The sequence below is a fragment of the Nerophis lumbriciformis genome, linkage group LG20 (genome assembly GCF_033978685.3).
Source record: "Nerophis lumbriciformis linkage group LG20, RoL_Nlum_v2.1, whole genome shotgun sequence".
Classification (NCBI taxonomy): Eukaryota; Metazoa; Chordata; class Actinopteri; order Syngnathiformes; family Syngnathidae; genus Nerophis; species Nerophis lumbriciformis.
The window spans coordinates 28,434,348-28,459,415 of NC_084567.2; the positions used below are offsets into that span (position 1 = coordinate 28,434,348).

Genomic DNA, 25,068 nt, shown 5'->3' on the forward strand with positions numbered 1-25,068 from the left:
GTGTGTAGTGAAGCATGTCTTGCAATTACTCATCCTAAATTGTTGATACTTGGCATAAACGTACTGTTAAAGCCGCTAGCTAGCTAGCTAGCCATGTCTTAAAGCCATGTCACGACAACTGGTGGGGGACCGGTACTTTTTGAGGCGGTATAATACCGAATATGATTCATTAGTATCGCGGTACTATACTAATACCGGCACACCGTACAAACTTAGTGTGTAGTCATGGTTGTAAACCTGTAAAACAATAATGTCTGAAGCAACATTCACTTAATCTACAGTTATCTTTTTGAAAAAAACTGTCAATTAATGTATAAATTACTTTAAAACTGGAAGAGAAGACACTTGCGAAGGTGGGCTGTACGAACCCTGAACGAGTCGAGGCAATCTTTGTAGTTTGGCGAAGAAGTTTGGTTCTGTGAGCAATGAATATTGTGGAGAATGAGAGGCCGGAGGGCGGAAGCACATTACACCAGTTTTAAAAGTCGCTGCATTGGTCCTATTCGTGAATGTCCTCATTTAAACGCTCCTCTATTTGCTCCATTGCTTCTGTAATGGAGGTTGTAGCTTTTATTTTTTTACTTTCGCCAGTTAGAAAACCCCAGAAATGATCTAGTACCGAGGTGACCAACCAAGCTTTGCGGTCCGTGTCACAGCTCGAGGTCCGTAGGAAGGTCTGCAGGGAGACTATAGTGGACTTTAGGCTTTAGTGTTCGCCCAAGAAAAGGACAACAGTTTTATGTCATTTAATCACCAATTTTAGCACCGCCACATATTGGTACCAATTATTCTCCATAAAAGAACTGGAGGTCATTAACTGAGACACCTACCTCACTTGTAGTGCAACAATAACAACAGAAGGTTAATACACAATGTACGTTTTATCTATTCTTCCCCTCTGTTCCTCAACCTCTGCACATTCAGTTTTTGCACTGTGCTCACTCAAGTTTTGACACAGCGTAATGTTTGTGCCCAAAAACTGGCAAAGAACTGGACAAATGAACGCTCTTGGTTGGCTATTTGTTCTCCAATTACATCACTTAGTACATTGCAAACAAAAGTACACCAATAACGATGTTTATAAATTGTTACCCATAAAGTAGGGTAACAATATATACAAACCCTGTTTCCATATGAGTTGGGAAATTGTGTTAGATGTAAATATAAACAGAATACAATGATTTGCAAATCATTTTCAACCCATATTCAGTTGAATATGGACAACATATTTGATGTTCAAACTGATAAACTTTTTTTTTTTGCAAATAATCATTAACTTTAGAATTTGATGCCAACAACACGTGACAAAGAAGTTGGGAAATGTGGCAATAAATACTGATACAGTTGAGGAATGCTCATCAAACACTTATTTGGAACATCCCACAGGTGAACAGGCTGATTGGGAACAGGTGGGTGTCATGATTGGGTATAAAAGTAGATTCCATGAAATGCTCAATTCACAAACAAGGATGGGGCGAGGGTCACCACTTTGTCAACAAATGCGTGAGCAAATTGTTGAACAGTTTAAGAAAAACCTTTCTGCAAGGAATTTAGGGATTTCACCATCTACAACACCATCTACACCATCAAAGGGTTCAGAGAATCTGGAGAAATCACTGCACGTAAGCAGCTAAGCCCGTGACCTTTGATCCCTCAGACTGTACTGCATCAACAAGCGACATCAGTGTGTAAAGGATATCACCACATGGGCTCAGGAACACTTCAGAAACCCACTGTCAGTAACTACAGTTGGTCGCTACATCTGTAAGTGCAAGTTAAAACTCTCCTATGCAAGGCAAAAACCGTTTATCAACAACACCCAGAAACGCCGTCGGCTTCGCTGGGCCTGAGCTCATCTAAGATGGACTGATACAAAGTGGAAAAGTGTTCTGTGGTCTGACGAGTCCACATCTCAAATTGTTTTTGGAAACTGTGGACCTCGTGTCCTCCGGACCAATGAAGAAAGGAACCATTCGGATTGTTATAGGCGCAAAGTGTAAAAAGCAGCATCTGTGATGGTATGGGGGTGTATTAGCGCCCAAGACATGGGTAACTTACACATCTGTGAAGGCGCCATTAATGCTGAAAGGTACATACAGGTTTTGGAGCAATATATGTTGCCATCCAAGCAACGTTACCATGGACGCCCCTGCTTATTTCAGCAAGACAATGCCAAGCCACGTGTTACAACAGCGTGGCTTCATAGTAAAAGAGTGCAGGTACTAGACTGGCCTGCCTGTAGTCCAGACCTGTCTCCCATTGAAAATGTGTGGTGCATTATGAAGCCTAAAATACCACAACGGAGACCCCCGGACTGTTGAACAACTTAAGCTGTACATCAAGCAAGAATGGGAAAGAATTCCACCTGAGAAGCTTAAAAAATGTGTCTCCTCAGTTCCTAACATTTACTGAGTGTTGTTAAAAGGAAAGGCCATGTAACACAGTGGTGAACATGCCCTTTCCCAACTACTTTGGCACGTGTTGCAACCATGAAATTCTAAGTTAATTATTATTTGCAAAAAAAACAAAAACGTTTATGAGTTTGAACATCAAATATCTTGTCTTTCAACTGAATATGGGTTGAAAAGGATTTGTAAATCATTGTATTCCGTTTATATTTACATCTAACACAATTTCCCAACTCATATGGAAATGGGGTTTGTATATATACACTTGATATATCGCGGGTTTGTCTCTGTGCGATATAGAAAATGACTATATCGTGATATTCGAGTATACGTTCTCAGGAAGTTGCTTTTAGCTGCGAGCATTACACTACAGGCGTTTCTCACTCTTTTTTGTCTCTCCTTCTCACAGAGACATAAAACAAGCGCACCTTCTTACATACGTCACATACGTATACGCCCTCGCGGAGCAGAGAGGTAGCGGCATGGGTAACGTTAGCTGTGGTGCGAGTGGTAATACGAGAGAAAAAAGGTGCGAATCTGGTAACAAATGAAGGAAGAATTAATTCCCAAGAAAAACAGCAGGGGGGTCCATCGTCTGGCGGTGGTTTGGCTTCAAGCGGGAATATGTTGAACAGACAACCGTAATTTGTAAAGTGTGCGGCAAAAGCGTTGCTACAAAAAGTATGGAGCATTATTTGAAAAGTCACCCGCTAGAGAATGAAGAGTGCTTGAAACTCCGCATGTCAACATCTCCGTTCGGTGCCACACCAACAAAATGCCAAGCAACCATTTCCAGATCAACACCGTATGAAAAAAATAGTCAACAACAGAAGGAGATAACCTACCACGTAGCGAAGGACATACACTATTTGATTTCCTATTATGCAGCTCATTTTTATTTGACAGTTATTGAAATATCTTGTGTGACATCATGCACCAAAGTGCACTTTATTTGTTTTAAAATATTGTAGTGGTGTTCTGTACAAAAAGTGCACTTAAATTTAGTGTTGTTTTGATATGTCATCTTAGTGACATCATGCACAAAAGTGTACTAATAGCTTGTTTTAAAATGTCTCTGACAATATTGCACTTCCTGTTTTGAAATGACATGAATGTTTGTGCCACTGCTTAATAACTGTTTAATAAATACAGTTTTGTTAAATTGACTTAGTTGTGATTTCCCTCTCTGCATGGAAGTTTAAAGGGGAACATTATCACCAGACCTATGTAAGCATCAATATATACCTTGATGTTGCAGAAAAAAGACCATATATTGTTTTAACCGATTTCCGAACTCTAAATGGGTGAATTTTGGCGAATTAAATGCCTTTCTAATATTCGCTCTCGGAGCGATGACGTCACAACGTGACGTCACATCGGGAAGCAATCCGCCATTTTCTCAAACACCGAGTCAAATCAGCTCTGTTATTTTCCGTTTTTTCGACTGTTTTCCGTACCTTGGAGACATTATGCCTCGTCGGTGTGTTGTCGGAGGGTGTAACAACACGAACAGGGACGGAATCAAGTTGCACCAGTGGCCCAAAGATGCGAAAGTGGCAAGAAATTGGACGTTTGTTCCGCACACTTTACCGACGAAAGCTATGCTACGACAGAGATGGCAAGAATGTGTGGATATCCTGCGACACTCAAAGCAGATGCATTTCCAACGATAAAGTCAAAGAAATCTGCCGCCAGACCCCCATTGAATCTGTCGGAGTGTGTGAGCAATTCAGGGACAAAGGGCCTCGGTAGCACGGCAAGCAATGGCGGCAGTTGGTTACCGCAGACGAGCGAGCTAAACCCCCTATCGACCCTAGCTTCCCTGGCCTGCTGACATCAACTCCAAAACTGGACAGATCAGCTTTCAGGAAAAGAGCGCGGATGAGGGTATGTCTACAGAATATATTAATTGATGAAAATTGGGCTGTCTGCACTCTCAAAGTGCATGTTGTTGCCAAATGTATTTCATATGCTGTAAACCTAGTTCATAGTTGTTAGTTTCCTTTAATGCCAAACAAACACATACCAATCGTTGGTTAGAAGGCGATCGCCGAATTCGTCCTCGCTTTCTCCCGTGTCGCTGGCTGTCGTGTCGTTTTCGTCGGTTTCGCTTGCATACGATTCAAACCGATATGGCTCAATAGTTTCAGTTTCTTCTTCAATTTCGTTTTCGCTACCTGCCTCCACACTACAACCATCCGTTTCAATACATTCGTAATCTGTTGAATCGCTTAAGCCGCTGAAATCCGAGTCTGACTCCGAGCTAATGTCGCTATAGCTTGCTGTTCTTTCCGCCATGTTTGTTTGTGTTGGCTTCACTATGTGACGTCACAGGAAAATGGACGAGTGTTTATAACGATGGTTAAAATCAGGCACTTTGAAGCTTTTTTTAGGGATTATGCGTGATGGGTAAAATTTTGAAAAAAAACTTCGAGAAATATAATAAGCCACTGGGAACTGATTTTAATGGTTTTAACCATTCTGAAATTGTGATAATGTTCCCGTTTCAAATGAGCATATATTAATGCAGTATGAACAAGAATGTTTTAATGTAGACACATAGAATCATCATACTGCTGTGATTATATGCATCAAGTCTTCATTCAAGGCTAAGGCAAAATATCGAGATATATATCGTGTATCGTGATACGGCCTAAAAATATCGAGATATTAAAAAAAGGCCATATCGCCCAGCCCTACCATAAAGGTTTAAATAACCTAATTAATAAAACATGTGTGGTCACGGTGCAGCAAATTGTTGTTGTTCCTCATTCATTGACTCAATTAGCCATGAATCAATGCTTCTTGAATAATCTAACATGCAATCTAATTGGAGATCAAGATGCCAAACAGCCAAAATGTGTCCAGATACATTACCCTGGAAGCATTAGATCACGGCTAATGGAGCCAATTAACGAGGAAAGGTACGTTTTTTATTTTTTTTATTTGGCTGTTTGAACCTTTATGGGTAACGTTTTATAAACATTATGGAGTTATTTTTGTACATTTGTCTGCAATGTAACAGGTGGTCTAATTGGACAACAAACAGCCAAACAGAGCATACATGTGTACAGTTCTCTGACTGGTCGCCTTTTGGCACGAGTCTAATGCTGTGTCAAAAAAAACTGAATGTGCAGAGAGCAGAGGTTGAGAGAGAGGAAGAGAAGACATGAGAGAGCACAGCGTATTGCCTGCTCAAAGCATTAATAAAGCAATAATAATTGCACCTTGATATGGATAACAACAAACACAGACACATTATTAAGCACAAAATACGATTATATTCGCTCAAAACATTTTATTTTTTTAATTTATGTTTAATTTCTTGTCATGTATGTAAGTAAGCATGTACAGTACGGGCCAAAAGTTTAGACACACCTTCTCATTCAATGTTTTTCTTTATTTTCATGACTATTTACATTGTAGATATTTGTTTTAATGCATTCTAAATATTAAATAAATGTAAATAAATGTCTGCTGACAGAGGAACCAATGGGAGGTCCTCTATTCCGCCTCTAAAATTAAAAAATAACCATTCAAAAAGTTGCAACAATACTCGAATTACATGTTGAGACTCAAATATTAACCAAGTATTAGTGATATTGTTATTATAAGCGCTAACGCAGACAAACTATTTATATTGGCACCCTCATCACTACCGTGTGTGCCTATGTTTACATCAGTGGTTCTCAAACTTTTTTTGTCATCCCCCACTTTGGACAAGGGGGAGTTTTCAAGCCCCACCTGCCCCCATCGCCCCAACAGAGCGCTAATGCCAAGCTTTAACATTTTCAAATTTATTGAACATCAAGTTGTATACATTCGAACTCAATAACATAAAATAACATTAAGTTCAATAATAAATAAAATAACTGTGCAGCTGTGGTATAACTTGCATCAAGTTCAATAAAAAATAAAATAACTTCCATCAACTTCAATAATAAAAAAAACAAAAGTGTTATAACTTGCATCAAGTTCAATAATAAATCAAAAAAAGTGTTATAACTTGCATCACGTTCAATAACAAATAAAAAAAACTGTTATAACTTGCATCAAGTTCAATAATAAATCCAAAAAAGTGTTAAAACTTGCATCACGTTCAGTAATAAATCAAAAAAGTGTTATAACTTGCATCAAGTTCAATAATAAATCAAATAAAAGTGTTATAACTTGCATCAAGTTCAATAATAAATTAAAAAAAGTGCCAGGGTGTACCCCGCCTTCCGCCCGATTGTAGCTGAGATAGGCTCCAGCGCCCCCCGCGACCCCAAAAGGGAATAAGCGGTAGAAAATGGATGGATGGGTTATAACTTGCATCAAGTTCAATAATAAAAAAAAGTGTTATAACTTGCATCACGTTCAATAATAAATCAAAAAAAGTGTTATAACTTGCATCAAGTTCAATAATAAATCCAATAACTTGCATCAAGTTCAATAATAAATCAAAAAAAGTGTTATAACTTGCATCAAGTTCAATAATAAATCAAAAAAAGTGTTATAACTTGCATCAAGTTCAATAATAAATAAAACAAAAGTGTTATAACTTGCATCAAGTTCAATAATAAATCAAAAAAAGTGTTATAACTTGCATCAAGTTCAATAATAAATCAAATAACTTGCATCAAGTTCAATAATAAATACAATAAAAGTGCCACTTTGCAATCTTTGCAAAAAAAAAAGGAGGAGCTATGCATTTGGCAAGACAGGGCAAGTGACAGCACTTACCCTCAGGAGAGCCACCTTGCGTCACTGTGAAACAGCACGGCTGTATGATCAGCTCCCATGTCCTCACACAGTGCAGAGAACAGTCGCGCTTTCAGTGGTCGTGTTTTGATCAAATTTACCGCGCTCACAACATCTGTTAAAACCTCATTGAGTTCGGGGCTGAGCTGCCTTGACGCGAGTGCTTCCCGGTGAATGACACAGTGTGTGCCCGTCACATTTTTGTTTCTCTGCAGGCGCTGGCTCTGGCTCGACGACCTTTGAGGTGTGAGTCACAAATGTATATATTTGTGTAATTGTGATCCACACATTAGCCTGCTACCCATCCGCTCGAAAGTTTGTTCCGCTTAGCCCCGCCCCCATTAGTTACTGTTGCTATGTCTGTCAAACTTTCGCTCCTACCGAGAAATATAAAGCCTACAGTAAAAATAAGTACCGGTAATTTCCATTTATTTATATAGCGGATTTCACAGACAGAATCACAAAGTGATTTACAGTGTGTATAGAAAATGAAAGCATAGTAAAAAAAATAATCTAAAAATATAATAATTAAAAAAAAAAATGTAAAGTGAAATTTCCTCCCGTTCCTCGCGCCCCACCTGTCATGTCTCTATTCCCCACCAGTGGGGCGCGCCCCACACTTTGAGAAACACTGGTTTACATCAACGAGTGATCTGCTGTTTCTTTGCTTCCCTGCTCCTTGGAAGTTTATTGTAGATCATAAACCATGCCTCTCACCTCGAAAGTAGATGGCTGAGGATATAAAACAATAAGTTGCGACACTTGGGACAGCCATTTAGGACCTGGAAATGGCGAGAACGACATGAAAAGAGCTTGTTTCTCTGCGAGGATTATAAGACATTTTTTATCTAAATGGGAATATATGAATGCCTGGCAGTCAGCATCCTAATAACAGCAGACCTTGTACAGTAAGTGATGTTTTATTATGTTTGTTGGCTCTCATAAAGTCTGCAATGAGTAATAGTCACTGATTTTCAAGCTTCAAGCACACCTCTGAAGTGAAAACCATTGCAGGTGACCTCTTGAAGCTCATCGAGAGAATGCCAAGAGTGTCCAAAAAAGTAATCAGAGCAAAGGGTGGCTATTTTGAAGGAACTAGAATATAAAAAATGTTTTCAGTTACAGTATTTCACCTTTTTTTTGTTAAGTACATAACTCCACATGTGTTCATTCATAGTTTTGATCCCTTCAGTGACAATCTACAATGTAAATAGTCATGAAAATAAAGAAAACACATTGAATGAGGTGTGTCCAAACTTTTGGCCTGTACTGTATGTTCTTGCAAATTATATTTATTTGTGCTCAAAATCTGCCATTGTGACCTCAAAATTAAGGCACAAATATAACTTCATGGGGATAGGCTGATTGGCAACACTAAATTGGCCCTAGTGCAGGGGTCGGCAACCCGCGGCTCCGGAGCCGCATGTGGCTCTTTGATCACTCTGATGCGGCTCAGCAGCTTACTTGCTGAACCCCCCAATTTTCCCGTGAGACTTCCGGATTTCAGTGCCTCTCGCAGAAAACTCCCGGTATTAATTTTCACCGATTTTCACCCTTACAGCTATAATAAGGGCGTGCCATGATGGTACAACATTTGGCGCCCTCTACAATCTGTATTAACAGCGTGCCAACCCAACACTTGTTATACAATATACATCTTCTGCTTGCACACGTACGTGACAGCAAAGCATACTTGGTCAATAGCCACACAGGTTACACTGACGGTGACCATATAAAACAACTTTAACACTATTACTAATAATGCGCCACACTTTGAACCAAAACCAAACAAGAATGACAAACACATTTCGGGAGAACATCTGCACCTTAACACAACATAAACACAACAGAACAAACACCCAGAATCCCATGCAGCCCTGACTCTTCCGGGCTACATTATACACCCCTGCTACCACCACACCCCGCCCCCACCCCAAGCCTGCTCCCTCACACATCAACCCCCCCCTCTCTGTGCGTCGGTTGAGGTGGGCGGGGTTTGGTAGCGGGGGTGTATAATGTATCCCGGAAGAGTTAGGGCTGCATGGGATTCTGGGTATTTGTCCTGTTGTGTTTATGTTGTGTTACGGTGCAGATGTTCTCCCGAAATGTGTTTGTCATTCTTGTTTGGTGTGGGTTCACAGTGTGGCGCATCATTAGTAAGAGTGTTAAAGTTTTTTTTATACCGCCACCGTCAGTGTAACCTGTGTGGCTGTTGACCAAGTATACCTTGCTGTCACCTACTTGGGCAAGCGGAAGTCCCATATAACATGTGGCTGATCATGCACGCTGGTTGTGGTAGGCGCTATATGCTGTACCATCACGGCACGCATGACGCTGACAAGCGCTATTCATTTAAAACCCACGTGCCGCACCAGCTTACAAATTCCATACAAAGGTGTGGGTGGCGTGTCTAAGACCCCTGGTTTATACAAAGCAAAAAAAAAAAAATTTTATGCAGTGTTATTTCATTTAAAATTTCAAAAATTTTTGCGGCTCCCATTGTTTTCTATAATTTGTGAAACTGGTCAAAATGGCTCTTTGACTGGTAAAGGTTGCCGACCCCTGCCCTAGTGTGTGAATGTGAGTGTGAATGTTGTCTGTCTATCTGTGTTGGCCCTGCGATGAGGTGGCGACTTGTCCACGGTGTACTCCGCCTTCCACCCGAATGCAGCTGAGATAGGCTCCATCACCACAGCCTGAGTCAGCGAGATGTTGAAGATGTCTGTGAGAACCCCAGCCAGCTGGTCTGCACATCCCTTAAGCACCTAGCCTGGAATGTCATCAGGTTCACTCTCCTCAGGGTTTTCCGGACATCCGCTGTGTCCAGGTTGAGCGGCGATTTCCTCGCCGGAGTGGTGTTAAGTGCCTTAAACCTCACAAAGTAGTTGTTTAGGTCATTTAGGATGCGCCCAATCCTTGGTTTTCACTGATCACAGGAACCTGGCCTACATCAGGACTGCCCAGAGACTTAACTCTCATCAGGGTCGTTGGTGCCTGTTCCTCACTCGCTTTAACTTCGCCATCACCTACAGACCTGGCTCCTGCAACGCCAAACAGGATGCTCTCTCCCATTCACGTCTGCTTACAATTATCAGCCTCCTTTGTTTTGTTCGGACATGTCTGAACTTTTGGATCTGCCTCCCTGGAGCCTTTTGGCCATGGAGACCAGCTACTGGGTCTCTGCCACACAAGAGTCCGTTTGCAGAGACTGAAGGAAGATGCGAATGAAGAGACAGGGCTGCGGAGCTAGGACTTAGCACCGGGACGGACAAGCTTCACAGTGTCTTGGCTGAATGAGCAGGTATCGGACACCTCAATCTCCTTGGACGTATCCTCGCTCATCCATGCGGACGGGACCCTGGCCGAGAGTTAGAGGGCGGCCAAAAGTGGAATCGGCTCTAGTTGGTTGCTTTGTTGGGTCTGCTCCTGTCTCTGGTCATGCTCCCTCCACCCCAGCAGACGATGGCGTGGAACACCGCAGAGGCCACCACAATGTGTATGTTTCTTTTACGTTTTATTCATAGCTGTATGTAGAAGTGGCTGGTTGCATCAGCTCTGCTCTTTTAATGTTTTTAATGTCCTTTGTGTTCTTTGATCTGTGCTAAGGCTATGAGTTGTTTTTTTCCCTTGGCCTCAGTCTGGACCCACTCTCCAGGGGCCCAGGCTTAGACCTATTTTTTTTTCTTTCTCACAAGCAAGCAAGACTTTTTGCTTTGTGTCATAAGAAAGGTGCTGCCTTACCTTGTGTTTTAATCCTTATTTAACAACAGATGATGAAGTTAAATTGTGTTGGTTGCATTTGTGTAGCTGGAACAGTGCCTGAGCGACTAAAACAAAAACATGGTTTACCCTTCATCCTTGATGTCAAAGACAATGTACACTTCATTGCACATGTAATGTACCACTTAATTGATATGTATATGCGTTATAATTCTACAAGTGTTTTTCAGTGGCACATGAACGTACGTGCTCTTTAGGCACTGAAACAATCAGGTTTGATTGGCTCCTTGTGCGCTGATTTTAGAAATAATGGACACTTCACTGCAACATATAATCAATCACTATGTTGCTAATTAAACATGTTAGAATTCTACAAGTGTTCATAATATTCCCAGGGTTCTGTGTAAGTGCAGTAAAGATAATGTTTGTATGTCTGATATATCAAAATAAACATTATAAAAACAGAGGTGTAATGCCACCGAGTCAGCTGTGGTTGCTTTTCCCGGCTTCTGATTGGACAAAATGTGCATGACAGCAAGTGTATGCATTTGTGTGTATAGACTCGGGTTGTACGATATACCGGTATATCATAATGAATCCCGTCGTTGTGTCATTGCTGGTTTACGAGTAGAGGAGCACGTTCGGCAACGCACAATCACCGGGTACTACAGTGTGTAACATAAACACAACAGAACAAATACCCAGAATCCCATGCAGCCCTGACTCTTCCGGGCTACATTATACACCCCTGCTACCACCAAACCCCTCCCCCACCCTGCTCCCTCACACATCAACCCCTGCCCCTCTGTGCGTCGGTTGAGGTGGGCGGGGTTTGGTAGCGGGGGTGTATAATGTTGAAAAATTGTATTTTCAAGAAAAATAGTTGAGTATTGCTCGTATTCCATAAGGACTGACAAGTCACTAACTGACCTTGTTATTTGCTAAGCCCATTTTTGTCACTGTGTGTTTTTCATTGTTTCAGCAGGATTGTTTTATCATTGGGCAGGATGGAAAATGACCCCTGTGCAAATGAGAAATCCTTGGCCAGAATCCATCCACAAGATCACAGCTCTCTGTATTTGCTTGGTAATCCACCATGTGTTCACAGCGCTCACATTTGGTCTTTCAAAATAAAAAGGGGGGTTAAACTCTAGGGTAGAAAATCACTTTGAGAAAAGATGGTTTCACTGTTTGCTCGGTTGGTTGTTTTGTAAACAAACTAAAAATGGTGTGCGGCTATTTTGTAGATTAAAAACCTTGAAGAACTTTCTCTTATCGTCAGACATACATTTTATGGGTTACCATTTTTCAATGTTATAAATGCCACAGAGAAGACACATAATTTTTCACCATCTGCATTGGGAAAATCCATCCAGCCATCAATTTCTACCGTGTGTCGCTTTTGGGGTCGTGGGGGGCCTGGGGCCTATCCCAGCTGCACTGGGGCGGAAGGCGGGGTACACCCTGGACAAGTCGCCATCTCATCGCAGGGCCAACACAGATAGACAGACAACATTCACACTTACATTCACACACTAGGGCCAGTTTGATTGTTGATAGTTAATTAATACTTTCACAAAAATGTAATCAAATACTTAATTCCTAGTAAATGTGATTAGTTAGCAAGGAGTATATTGAATTATGTTTTTCAAAAAACCGACACATATCTGGTGTGTGCTTTTGAGAAATGTTTCATGAGATTAGAGTGCATTATGTACAATCTCTGACTTTATACGTGGGCCTTTAAAAAATATTATGTGATGCAGAAAGTGGGGTTAGCACTTTTCTGCCCCCCTCTCCCTTGTGTAAGGGGGGGTCACAGGTCCGGTGGCCATGGATGAAGTGCTGGCTGTCCAGAGTCGGGACCCGGGGTGGACCGCTCGCCTGTGCATCGGTTGGGAACATCTGTGCGCTGCTGACCCGTCTCCGCTCGGGATGGTTTCCTGCTGGCTCCACTATGGACTGGACTCTCACTATTATGTTAAATCCACTATGGACTGGACTTTCACAATATTATGCTAGACCCACTCGACGTCCATTGCATCCGGTCTCCCCTAGAGAAGGGGGCGGGGGGGTCCTCTCCAAGGTTTCTCATAGTCATTCATATTGACATAGTGAAGTGAAGTGAATTATATTTATATAGCGCTTTTCTCTAGTGACTCAAAGCGCTTTACATAGTGAAACCCAATATCTAAGTTACATTTAAAACAGTGTGGGTGGCACTGGGAGCAGGTGGGTAAAGTGTCTTGCCCAAGGACACAACGGCAGTGACTAGGATGGCGGAAGCAGGGATCGAACCTGGAACCCTCAAGTTGCTGGCACGGCCACTCTACCAACCGAGCCATACCACTGGGTTGTGAGTTTTTCCTTGCCCTTATGTGGGCTCTGAACCGAGGATGTCGTTGTGGCTTGTGCAGCCCTTTGAGACACTTGTGATTTAGGGCTATATAAATAAACATTGATTGGTTGATTGGCAGGGTTAGTAATCTGCAGGGGTTAACTGGCATGAGTTGTGTCCGACAGCCGCGGCTGTTGTAAGCTGTGTGTTAACTTTGTTGTTAGCGCTAGTTTTAGTAGACCAATGATGATTTTAATCTACATTGAAAAAACTTACATGTGGTTTAGATATACAGTACAGGCCAAACATTTGGACACACCTTCTCCTTTTAATGTGTTTTCTTTATTTTCATGACTATTTACATTGTAGATTGTCACTGAAGGCATCAAAACTATGACACCTGTGAAGTGAAAACCATTTCAGGTGACTACCTCTTGAAGCTCATTGAGAAATGCCAAGAGTGTGCAAAACAGTAATCAGAGCAAAGGGTGGCTATTTTGAAGAAACTACAAACCCCGTTTCCATATGAGTTGGGAAATTGTGTTGGATGTAAATATAAACGGAATACAATGATTTGCATATCATTTTCAACCCCATTCAGTTGAATATGCTACAAAGACAACATATTGAATATTCAAAATGATATTTTGCAAATAATCATTAACTTTATAATTTGATGCCAGCAACGCATGACAAAGAAGTTGGGAAAGGTGGCAATAAATACTGATAAAGTTGAGGAATGCTCATCAAACACTTATTTGGAACATCCCACAGGTGAACAGGCAAATTGGGAACAGGTGGGTGCCATGATTGGGTATAAAAGTAGATTCCATGAAATGCTCAGTCATTCACAAACAAGGATGGGGCGAGGGTCACCACTTTGTCAACAAATGCGTGAGCAAATTGTTGAACAGTTTAAGAAAAACCTTTCTCAACCAGCTATTGCAAGAAATTTAGGGATTTCACCATCTACGGTCCGTAATATCATCAAAGGGTTCAGAGAATCTGGAGAAATCACTGCACGTAAGCAGCTAAGCCCGTGACCTTCGATCCCTCAGGCTGTACTGCATCAACAAGCGACATCAGTGTGTAAAGGATATTACCACATGGGCTCAGGAACACTTCAGAAACCCACTGTCAGTAACTACAGTTGGTCGCTACATCTGTAAGTGCAAGTTAAAACTCTCCTATGCAAGGCGAAAATCGTTTATCAACAACACCCAGAAACGCCGTCGGCTTCGCTGGGCCTGAGCTCATCTAAGATGGACTGATACAAAGTGGAAAAATTGTCTGTGGTGTGACGAGTCCACATTTCAAATTGTTTTTGGAAACTGTGGACGTCGTGTCCTCCGGACCAAAGAGGAAAAGAACCATCCGGATTGTTATAGGCGCAAAGTTGAAAAGCCAGCATCTGTGATGGTATGGGGGTGTATTAGTGCTCAAGACATGGGTAACTTACACATCTGTGAAGGTGCCATTAATGCTGAAAGGTACATACAGGTTTTGGAGCAACATATGTTGCCATCCAAGCAACGTTACCATGGACGCCCCTGCTTATTTCAGCAAGACAATGCCAAGCCACGTCTTACATCAACGTGGCTTCATAGTAAAAGAGTGCGGGTACTAGACTGGCCTGCCTGTAGTCCAGACCTGTCTCCCATTGAAAATGTGTGGCGCATTATGAAGCCTAAAATACTCCAACGGAGAGACCCGGACTGTTGAACAACTTAAGCTGTACATCAAGCAAGAATGGGAAAGAATTCCACCTGAGAAGCTTAAAAAATGTGTCTCCTCAGTTCCCAAACGTTTACTGAGTGTTATTAAAAGGAAAGGCCATGTAACACAGCGGTGAACATGCCCTTTCCCAACTACTTTGGCACGTGTTGCAGCCATGAAATTCTAAGTTAATTATTATTTGCAAAAAAAATAAAATAAAGTTTATGAGTTTGAACATCAAATATCTTGTCTTTGTAGTGCATTCAATTGAATATGGGTTGAAAAGGATTTGCAAATCATTGTATTCCGTTTATATTTACATCTAACACAATTTCCCAACTCATATGGAAACGGAGTTTGTAGAATATAAACCATGTTTTCAGTTATTTCACCTTTTTTTGTCAAGTACATAACTCTAGGGGGCGGTCGAGGGTGGAGTCGGCTCTCTTGGTTGCTTTGTTGGGTCTGCTCCTGTCTCTGGCCATGCTACCCCCACCCGAGCAGACGATGGTGTTGAAATTATGTTTTTGTTTGGTTGCTTGTCTATGCATGGTGCAATCGTATGTGCGCAATATATATTATTGGTTACTTTTTTTGTTTTTTTGTTGTTGTTTTACTTTTAATGTCTTTAATGTCCTTTGTGATATTTGATGTTTCTCTCTTACACACATGTTTATGTGTGCTATGGCTATGAGTTTTTTTCCCCCTTGGCCTCAGTCTGGACCGCCTCTCCAGGTGCTCAGGCTTAGACTGAATTTTTTTTTCTTCTTTTTACTCATCCCCGTTTACCTGTTTTTCACCTTTTTAGTAAGAGGCGGCAGAAGTTGGCAGACTCGTCAGAGATCCTGTTCTGTCTCCCTGTAATGTTTGTCTGATTTTGAATGGGATTGTGCTGAAAATCTTAATTTTAGGATTAATAAAGTACTTCTGATTCTGATTTCTGCAAACGGTTCTTGTGCAGAGGCGTAACCTGTGGATTGCAAATGAAACCACGCCCACCCTCTTCAAAAGCATCATAATTTAAATGTTTCAAAACTTACACTGTTTGAATATATATCAGAGACAAACATCACCGCTATTTTTTTTATAGACACGGTCGATAATAAACTTCACAAACAATAAATATAGATTTATCAGTCACAGCTTTAGGTACACCTGCCTACTTTCTGATCAATAAGGATGAGTACCTTTCACCTTTGAACCGATATGGTACCAATTCCCGGTACCTGGGACTCGATACTAATTCTCAACGGTTTACATTTGCAGTACTTTTGTGTGTGTTAATAAATAATTGTTTGAATAATAAAGTATATTTCAATATTAAAACTTTAAAAAAATTACCTGATTATGATAACTTCTGTTTAACTTCTTGTTTAATTGTTACATTTCTGAGTCAATATCTTTGTTGGAATTTAAAATTGCAACATTACCTAGAGCAGGGGTCTCAAACTCAATTTACCTGGGGGCAGCATCAGGTGTTGAACAAGAAGAGCTTTGTTAAAAAATATCCCAATCTTCTCAAATGTCTTTATTTTTTTAACACAAAATAAGATGAAAAAATAATTAAATTAAGAATTACCGTATTTTCCGGACTGGCGCACTTAGAATATATATTTTTTTTCTCTCAAAACTCGACGATACGCCTTATAACCCGGTCATTTGGTAATGATAAGTGTGACCAGTAGATGGCAGTCAAACATAAGAGATATGTGTAGACTACACTATGATGGCAATATGACTCAAGTAAACAACACCAACATCTTATATGTTCCATTGAAAATATAGAACATTACACATGGCGCTCAAAAAACTATCAAAATGTTTTAGTACGACTTTGGTACGCTATGAAGCCACACCGCTTGATGTGCTTCAACATATGAATATCATTATGGTGTGTGTATAAGGTACGACATACTGTATTATCTGGCGTTTTGTTTCGCAATATTATGCTAAAAGCAACTTTTCTTACCTTCTGGTACCCGCTGATCTGTATTTGGGATCTGTATAAATCCTGAAAAATTGCGCGCGTCCGCCTTTGTAGTCCGTGACGACACCGTAGGTTAATAAGCTTCTTCTTTTTCTCTATCTTCTTGTTATAGGACATTCATCCTCCACTGTTGCCATTTGTAATATAAAGTAGTGTAAAGTTCTTACTTATATCTGTCAGTAAACTCGCCATGAAAGCGCTAAAACATACCGGTGTAGTGAGTTTACATTATTCACCCAAGGAACTTTAGTTATTAGGTCAAACGGTTTTTCACGGGACACATTTCTGGTGTTGTTGTTTCCGGATGAGGAGATGCTGCTCAGTTATTGACTTAAGTAAAGTCTGAATGTCATTAAAACAGTTAGCTCCATCTTTTGACACTTCTTCCACTCCCGTCCTTGCACGCTACACCGCTACAACAAAGATGACGGGGAGAAGACGCTGCCGAAGGTGAGCCACGTAAATAAGACCGCCCACAAAACGGCGCATCCAGAAGCGACTGTCAGAAAGCGGCTTGAAGATGATCTGTAAAACATAATCCATGCAACATTTTGACCAAAGAACCACCATTACATGTTATGTAGACCAGAAGGAAGTGTTTTATATTTAGAAGAAAAAAAATTATAATAATATGACTCCTTTAATGCGCCCTATAATTCGGTGCGCCTTATGGTCCGGTAAATACGGGCTTGTTTTGCTGCCAATGGAACTGGTGCTTTACAGAGAGTAAATGGGACAAGGAAAACGGAGGATTACCTCCAAATTCTTCAGGACAACCTAAAATCATCAACCCGGAGGTTGGGTCTTGGGCACAGTTGGGTGTTCCAACAGGGCAATGACCCCAAACACACGTCAAAAGTGGTAAAGGAATGGCTAAATCAAGCTAAAATTAAGGTTTTAGAATGGCCTTCCCAAGTCCTGACTTAAACGTGTGGACAATGCTGAAGAAACAAGTCCATGTCAGAAAACCAACAAATTTAGCTGAACTGCACCAATTTTGTCAAGAGGAGTGGTCAAAAATTCAAGCAGAAGCTTGTGGATGGCTACCAAAAGTGCCTTATTGCAGTGAAACTTGCCAAAGGACATGTAACCAAATATTAACATTGCTGTATGTATACTTTTGACCCAAAAGATTTGGTCACATTTTCAGTAGACCCATAATAAATTCATGAAAGGACCAAACTTGATGAATGTTTTTTGTGACCAACAAGTATGTGCTCCAATCACTCTATCACAAAAAAATAAGAGTTGTAGAAATTATTGGAAACTCAAGACAGCCATGACATTATGTTCTTTACAAGTGTATGACAACTTTTGACCACGACTGTATATACGCCTAATGTCGTCCCGCTGGACACCAACTTCAACAACTTTTTTTTTTGGAAGTGGTGTGAACGCAGCGCTGGGACGAATGACCGTGTTTGCCCAATAGAAACGAGGCAGCCAGCCAGGCATGGATGAATACTCTCCATGGCAACACTGCTTGGTAAGCTTAGATTGAGGTATGTCGTTTTTAATGGGGTAAGACGTTAATGTGCCTTGTTTTCATGTTATCATTTAAGCTCGCGCCAGTCAGTCTGTGAGTTTATCAAAGTGCAGTTATTAATCAGGTACCGTGACATGGCAGCGTTAAATCGGTGCCGTTAGTACCGGTGGGATTCAGGCAGTGCCAAAAAAAAAGTACCGGATTCGGTGCCCATCCCTAGTTCAAACACATAATTCAACTGCAATAACACAGGGCTCCCAAGTTTCAGAAAATGACAAGAGTAAGACTTTAGTGTCATGACTTTTTTGGCGTCGATTTACACCTTAAGACCAGGGATGTCCGATAATATCGGACTGCCGATATTATCGGCCGATAAATGCTTTAAAATGTAATATCGGAAATTATCGGTATCAGTTTCAAAAAGTAAAAGGTATGACTTTTTAAAACGCCGCTGTGTACACGGACGTAGGGAGAAGTACAGAGCGCCAATAAACCTTGAAGGCACTTCCGTTGCGTGCCGGCCCAATTACATAATATCTACGGCTTTTCACACACACAAGTGAATGCCATGCATACTTGGTCAACAGCCATACAGGTCACACTGAGGGTGGCCGTATAAACAACTTTAACACTGTTACACATATGCGCCACACTGTGAACCCACACCAAAGAAGAATGACAAACACATTTCGGGAGAACATTCGCACCGTAACACAACATAAACACAAGAGAACAAATACCCAGAACCCCTTACAGCAATAACTCTTCCAGGATTCTACAATATACACCCCCCGCTATCCCCAACCCCCCAACCCCAACCTCCTCATGCTCTCTCAGAGAGAGCATGTCCCAAATTCCAAGCTGCTGTTTTGAGGCATGTTAAAAAAAATAATGCATTTTGTGACTTCAATAATAAATATGGCAGTGCCATGTTGGCATTTTTTTCCATAACTTGAGTTGATTTATTTTGGAAAACCTTGTTACATTGTTTAATGCATCAGGGGGGGCATCACAACAAAATTAGGCATACTAATGTGTTAATTCCACGACTGTATATATCGGTATCGGTTGATATCGGAATCGGTAATTAAGAGTTGGACAATATCGGAATATCGGATATTGGCAAAAAAGCCATTATCGGACATCTCTACTTAAGACTGATGTCCTCACCTCCCGCGTCTTTCACTAACTTATTTTTAATTGTTCTCCTATCTCTATTATATTTCCTACACTATAGTAATTATAGAGGGGGGGAAATAATCAATTTTTAGATGCATTGCAATTCGGACGTGGGCGATTCTAAAATTTATTAGGAAACGTCAACAATCGCTTATTGACTCGCTGAAAATAAAGAAATGCAGACAGTTGTAAATGTGGCTGTCTGCAGTGAGCCACCTCACCAACAGATCCGACTGACTGCTTTATTTTAGGGCACGTATGTTCCAGTTTTGCACACATTTCCATTAATTCAATAAATGCAAAGGGAATTAATTCAACTGTTTCTTATTACAAGTGTACCATTTTTAAAAGTTGCAAGCGATGAATGCGTATTTAGTGAAACAAAAATAATTGTAAAACTGCATCAATATACATAAATTAAAGATGCATCAATAATCGATTTTTAATCAAATCCAAGCTCCTGAATTGTAATCATAATGAAATCGATAATGATATCTTCCTCTGTTCAAGTTAAATTACCTCCTCTTATTACTTCTATACTTTACCTTTTCTTTCTTTATTGCAATTATGCTGCCATTCACCACACTTTAGGCTTTACTTATTGTTAAGATTTTCAGAACTATTTCATATATTTAATCATGTCTTGTTCCTGAAGCTTTATTGATTAATGCTGATTAATGCACTGCAGCAGTCTGAGCACAAAACTAGTCTGGCGTTATTTTCATCTGTCCATTTAACTGCCATGTAAATTGCTATTAATTCCCCCGTAAAAAACGATTACTTGTCACTAATTATTTTATTCGAGACTACGTTTTCTTGTGGAATAACTGCTGAAGCTCCTACTTTATTATTTATAGTTTTAGATGCATCTGTATATATTTTGACATGTTCTTAATACTTTTCATTAATATATTTTTCTATTTGATAAAGCTTTAAACTTATATTATTTAATAAATGCATATCCACCTCTGGGATGTCGTACATCAGCTGTGGTATGTGGAACTGGTATAATATTATCAATTTGATCTTTTTTTATACATCTCTGAATATCCATCCAAGACTTATCCGCTTCTTTTCTTTTTCTTGGTAATTTAGTAGTACTTGATGGATGATATTTTGTCACCATAACATAATATATCATGCACAATTCCATACAAACATATACACAGGAGGGCTTAAAGCAGGGTTCCCCAAACTTTTTGACTCGGGGGCCTTATTATATATAAATATATATATATATATATATATATATATATATATACAAACCCCGTTTCCATATGAGTTGGGAAATTGTGTTAGATGTAAATATATAAACGGAATACAATGATTTGCAAATCCTTTTCAACCCATATTCAGTTGAATGCACTACAAAGACAAGATATTTGGTGTTCAAACTCATAAACTTTTTTTTTTTTTTGCAAATAATAATTAACTTAGAATTTCATGGCTGCAACACGTGCCAAAGTAGTTGGGAAAGGGCATGTTCACCACTGTGTTACATGGCCTTTCCTTTTAACAACACTCAGTAAATGTTTGGGAACTGAGGAGACACATTTGTTAAGCTTCTCAGGTGGAATTCTTTCCCATTCTTGCTTGATGTACAGCTTAAGTTGTTCAACAGTCCGGGGATCTACGTTGTGGTATTTTAGGCTTCATAATGCACCACACATTTTCAATGGGAGACAGGTCTGGACTACAGGCAGGCCAGTCTAGTACCCGCACTCTTTTACTATGAAGCCACGTTGATGTAACACGTGGCTTGGCATTGTCTTGCTGAAATAAGCAGGGGCGTCCATGGTAACGTTGCTTGGATGGTAACATATGTTGCTCCAAAACCTGTATGTACCTTTCAGCATTAATGGCGCCTTCGCAGATGTGTAAGTTTCCCATGTCTTGGGCACTAATACACCCCCATACCATCACAGATGCTGGCTTTTCAACTTTGCGCCTATAACAATCCGGATGGTTCTTTTCCTCTTTGGTCCAGAGGACACGACGTCCACAGTTTCCAAAAACAATTTGAAATGTGGACTCGTCAGACCACAGAACACTTTTCCACTTTGTATCAGTCCATCTTAGATGAGCTCAGGCCCTGCGAAGCCGACGGCGTTTCTGGGTGTTGTTGTTAAACGGTTTTCACCTTTCATAGGAGAGTTTTAACTTGCACTTACAGATGTAGCGACCAACTGTAGTTACTGACAGTGGGTTTCTGAAGTGTTCCTGAGCCCATGTGGTGATATCCTTTACACACTGATGTCGCTTGTTGATGCAGTACAGCCTGAGGGATCGAAGGTCACGGGCTTAGCTGCTTACGTGCAGTGATTTCTCCAGATTCTCTGAACCCTTTGATGATATTACGGACCGTAGATGGTGAAATCCCTTAATTCCTTGCAATAGCTGGTTGAGAAAGGTTGTTCTTAAACTGTTCAACAATTTGCTAACGCATTTGTTGACAAAGTGGTGACCCTCGCCCCATCCTTGTTTGTGAATGACTGAGCATTTCATGGAATCTACTTTTATACCCAATCATGGCACCCACCTGTTCCCAATTTGCCTGTTCACCTGTGGGATGTTCCAAATAAGTGTTTATATATATATATATATATATATATATATATATATATATGGGCTTCACGGTGGAAGAGGGGTTAGTGCATCTGCCTCACAATACGAAGGTCCTGAGTAGTCTTGGGTTCAATCCCGGGCTCGGGATCTTTCTGTGTGGAGTTTGCATGTTCTACCCGTGACTGCGTGGGTTCCCTCCGGGTACTCCGGTTTCCTCCCACCTCCAAAGACATGCACCTGGGGATAAGTTGATTGGCAACACTAAATTGGCCCTAGTGTGTGGATGTGAGTGTGAATGTTGTCTGTCTATCTGTGTTGGCCCTGCGATGAGGTGGCGACTTGTCCAGGGTGTACGCCGCCTTCCGCCCGATTGTAGCTGAGATAGGCTCCAGCGCCCCCCGCGACCCCAAAGGGAATAAGCGGTAGAAAATGGATGGATGGATATATATATATATATACATATATATATATATATATATATATATATATATATATATATATGGACAGACGGACATATTTTTTTAACCCAATATATATACACATTATATATATATATATATATATATATATATATATATACAGCCCGACCCCCGAACAGATTTTTTTTTAACCCAGTAAGAATATATATGTGTGTGTGTGTGTGTGTGTGTATATATATATATATATATATATATATATATATATATATATATATATATATATATATATATATATATATATATATATCATGTTTAACATTACTATTCACTTCACTTCACATTACTAACACATTTTAAATTGAATGAAATGAGCTTTGTGTAAATGTGTTATTGTGTTTACTTCAGTTACTTGCTGAAAAAACCCAATATCACTTCCATAATCTCTTGTCAAAGTATTGGCTCGGGACTTGAAATCGGATTGGGATCGGGAGCCCAAAAATGCTGCATCCCTCATGCAAACAATCGAAAAGATATTTATGAAAGATACAATATTATCTCTAAAATGTCTTCAATCAATTTGTCAAGGCAGAGTTGTTGTACCTTAAGTCCTCCGCACTGTGCTGCTGAGCCTTGGTCCACTCCTGTGATGTAAATACCCAAAGTGTATTCTGCCCCACCTCGAATCATAAGACCAAGAGACCGGCCATCATCCAGAACCAGGTTGACCTGTCAATGACAGAGAGGTTGTTAAGGACTGCATAAACATGTAGAAGAATGGAATATTCGGATATTTATTTCTCACGCGTCAGTATTGCTCATTTCAGCCTGTGCGCTGAAATGATCAGTCTCTCCAGAAATTTGCTTTGTTGCAATCGCGCCAATTCATACGAATTCAACCAATCCATACGAATTCAACCAATCCCCGTGAATTATGTGCAGCCTCGCAACTGCCCGAAATTCCCCGCACGTTTCGGCCAATTGGTGTCTTCTTTTGCCAAATGACTTAGTCTCTGAGCAGCGCTAAAACGGGCACGTCAACTGTCTAATCCAGGGGTCGACAACCCTCAATGTTGAAAGAGCCATATTGGACCGGAAAAAAAAAAAAAATCTGTCTGAAAATTAAAAGCCTTATATAAGTGTTATAACGAAGACAACACATTATTTAAGTGTCTATATTAGCTATATTAGACTACTATCAAAATGACTATGTGTCACAGGCTGACGCAAGTCTTTGTTGACAGAAATATTGAAATGCTAAATATTTATTCTACACATTTTTACAACATTCAAAATCATTAGTAAAATTGAGGCTTCTCAGAGGGTGTGATAACTCCTGGAAATTATCCATTCATCCATTTTCTACCGCTTGTCCCTTTTGGGATCGCGGGGGGTGCTGGAGCCTGGAAATTACTGGCTTATAAATGCCAAAGGTATAGATGTGTGAGTCCAAGTTAAAGGAAACTGCAGGCTCTCTTCTTCTAGTAGATTCGTTACAATCTTTGCAAGCTGGGGAACGTTTGCTGTGGTCTATAACGGTACCAAAACAACTATGAGAAATGCTGTCAATATTACATACAGATAATGTGTCATGAGACGTGCAAATATAAATCAAAATAATGTCACGGCCCGGGCACATGCCAATGCGCATTCATCAATAAGCCCCGCGGAGCGCACCTCGGGGCACGCCCACGGCCGCTCACCTTCTGCACGCGTCACCACGGCGGCAGCCAGCATCTGCAATCTGTCAGCAATCCGCACACCTGGAGCTGATGATCAGACCTGCCTTTATAAGCCTGCTCAACCTGCTTTCCCGTGCCAGAACATAATCTTCTGTTGGAGTACCGTAAGCGGTCATCAAGCTCTATGCAATCTTACTCTCTCTCTGTGTGTGTTCTCCACCGTCGTGTTTATTTGGTCTTGTGTCTTTCTTCTCGTCCTTCCTGCAGTCTGCCTTCGTTCCACGTGACGAGCTGTGCGTCTCGTCTTCCTTGTTTGTTCCCCTCTGGATTCCGGACTGCATCCCTCGATCCTCGACATCCCGCTTGGACACAGACCTGTTGACGCTTCTCTATATCCCCCGACTACCTGCCTGTCTCACGGACATTCGAGGGTGCCTTTCCCCTCCGGGACTTGCGCCTCTCGCTCAACACTCCCGGTAACACACTCATTAATTCCTACACATCATACACCCCTTGTATTTTTGTCACACTCCATTCTCTAGTTTATTTGATATGATTGTTTATTTTATATATTGTAAATATATATAATAAATACATAGAGCTAAACTATGCCCCCTGTCGTCTGTGCCGTCTACTCCCCCCGTACATAACAATTAAGAGCACTTAAAGGAAATTAAATGAGCTCAAATATACCTACACACGAGGCATAATGATGCAATATGTACATACAGCTAGCCTAAATAGCATGTCAGCATTGATTAGCTTGCAGTAATGCAGTGACCAAATATGCGTGATTAGCACTCCAACAAGTCAATAACATCAACAAAG

The 25,068-nt window shown here is 40.7% G+C and overlaps 1 protein-coding gene across 4 annotated transcripts in view; it reads right to left on the reverse strand.

The window, feature by feature from the left end:
- The window catches only part of whrna (whirlin a), a 350,775-nt gene that overhangs the window by 172,830 nt on the left and 152,877 nt on the right, over positions 1-25,068 (reverse strand). For all 4 annotated transcript variants that reach the window (XM_061980754.2, XM_061980751.2, XM_061980752.2 and 1 more), the window contains exon 3: positions 23,162-23,287. In XM_061980754.2, the coding sequence (XP_061836738.2) occupies positions 23,162-23,287 (126 nt within the window). The remainder of the gene's footprint in view (positions 1-23,161; positions 23,288-25,068) is intronic.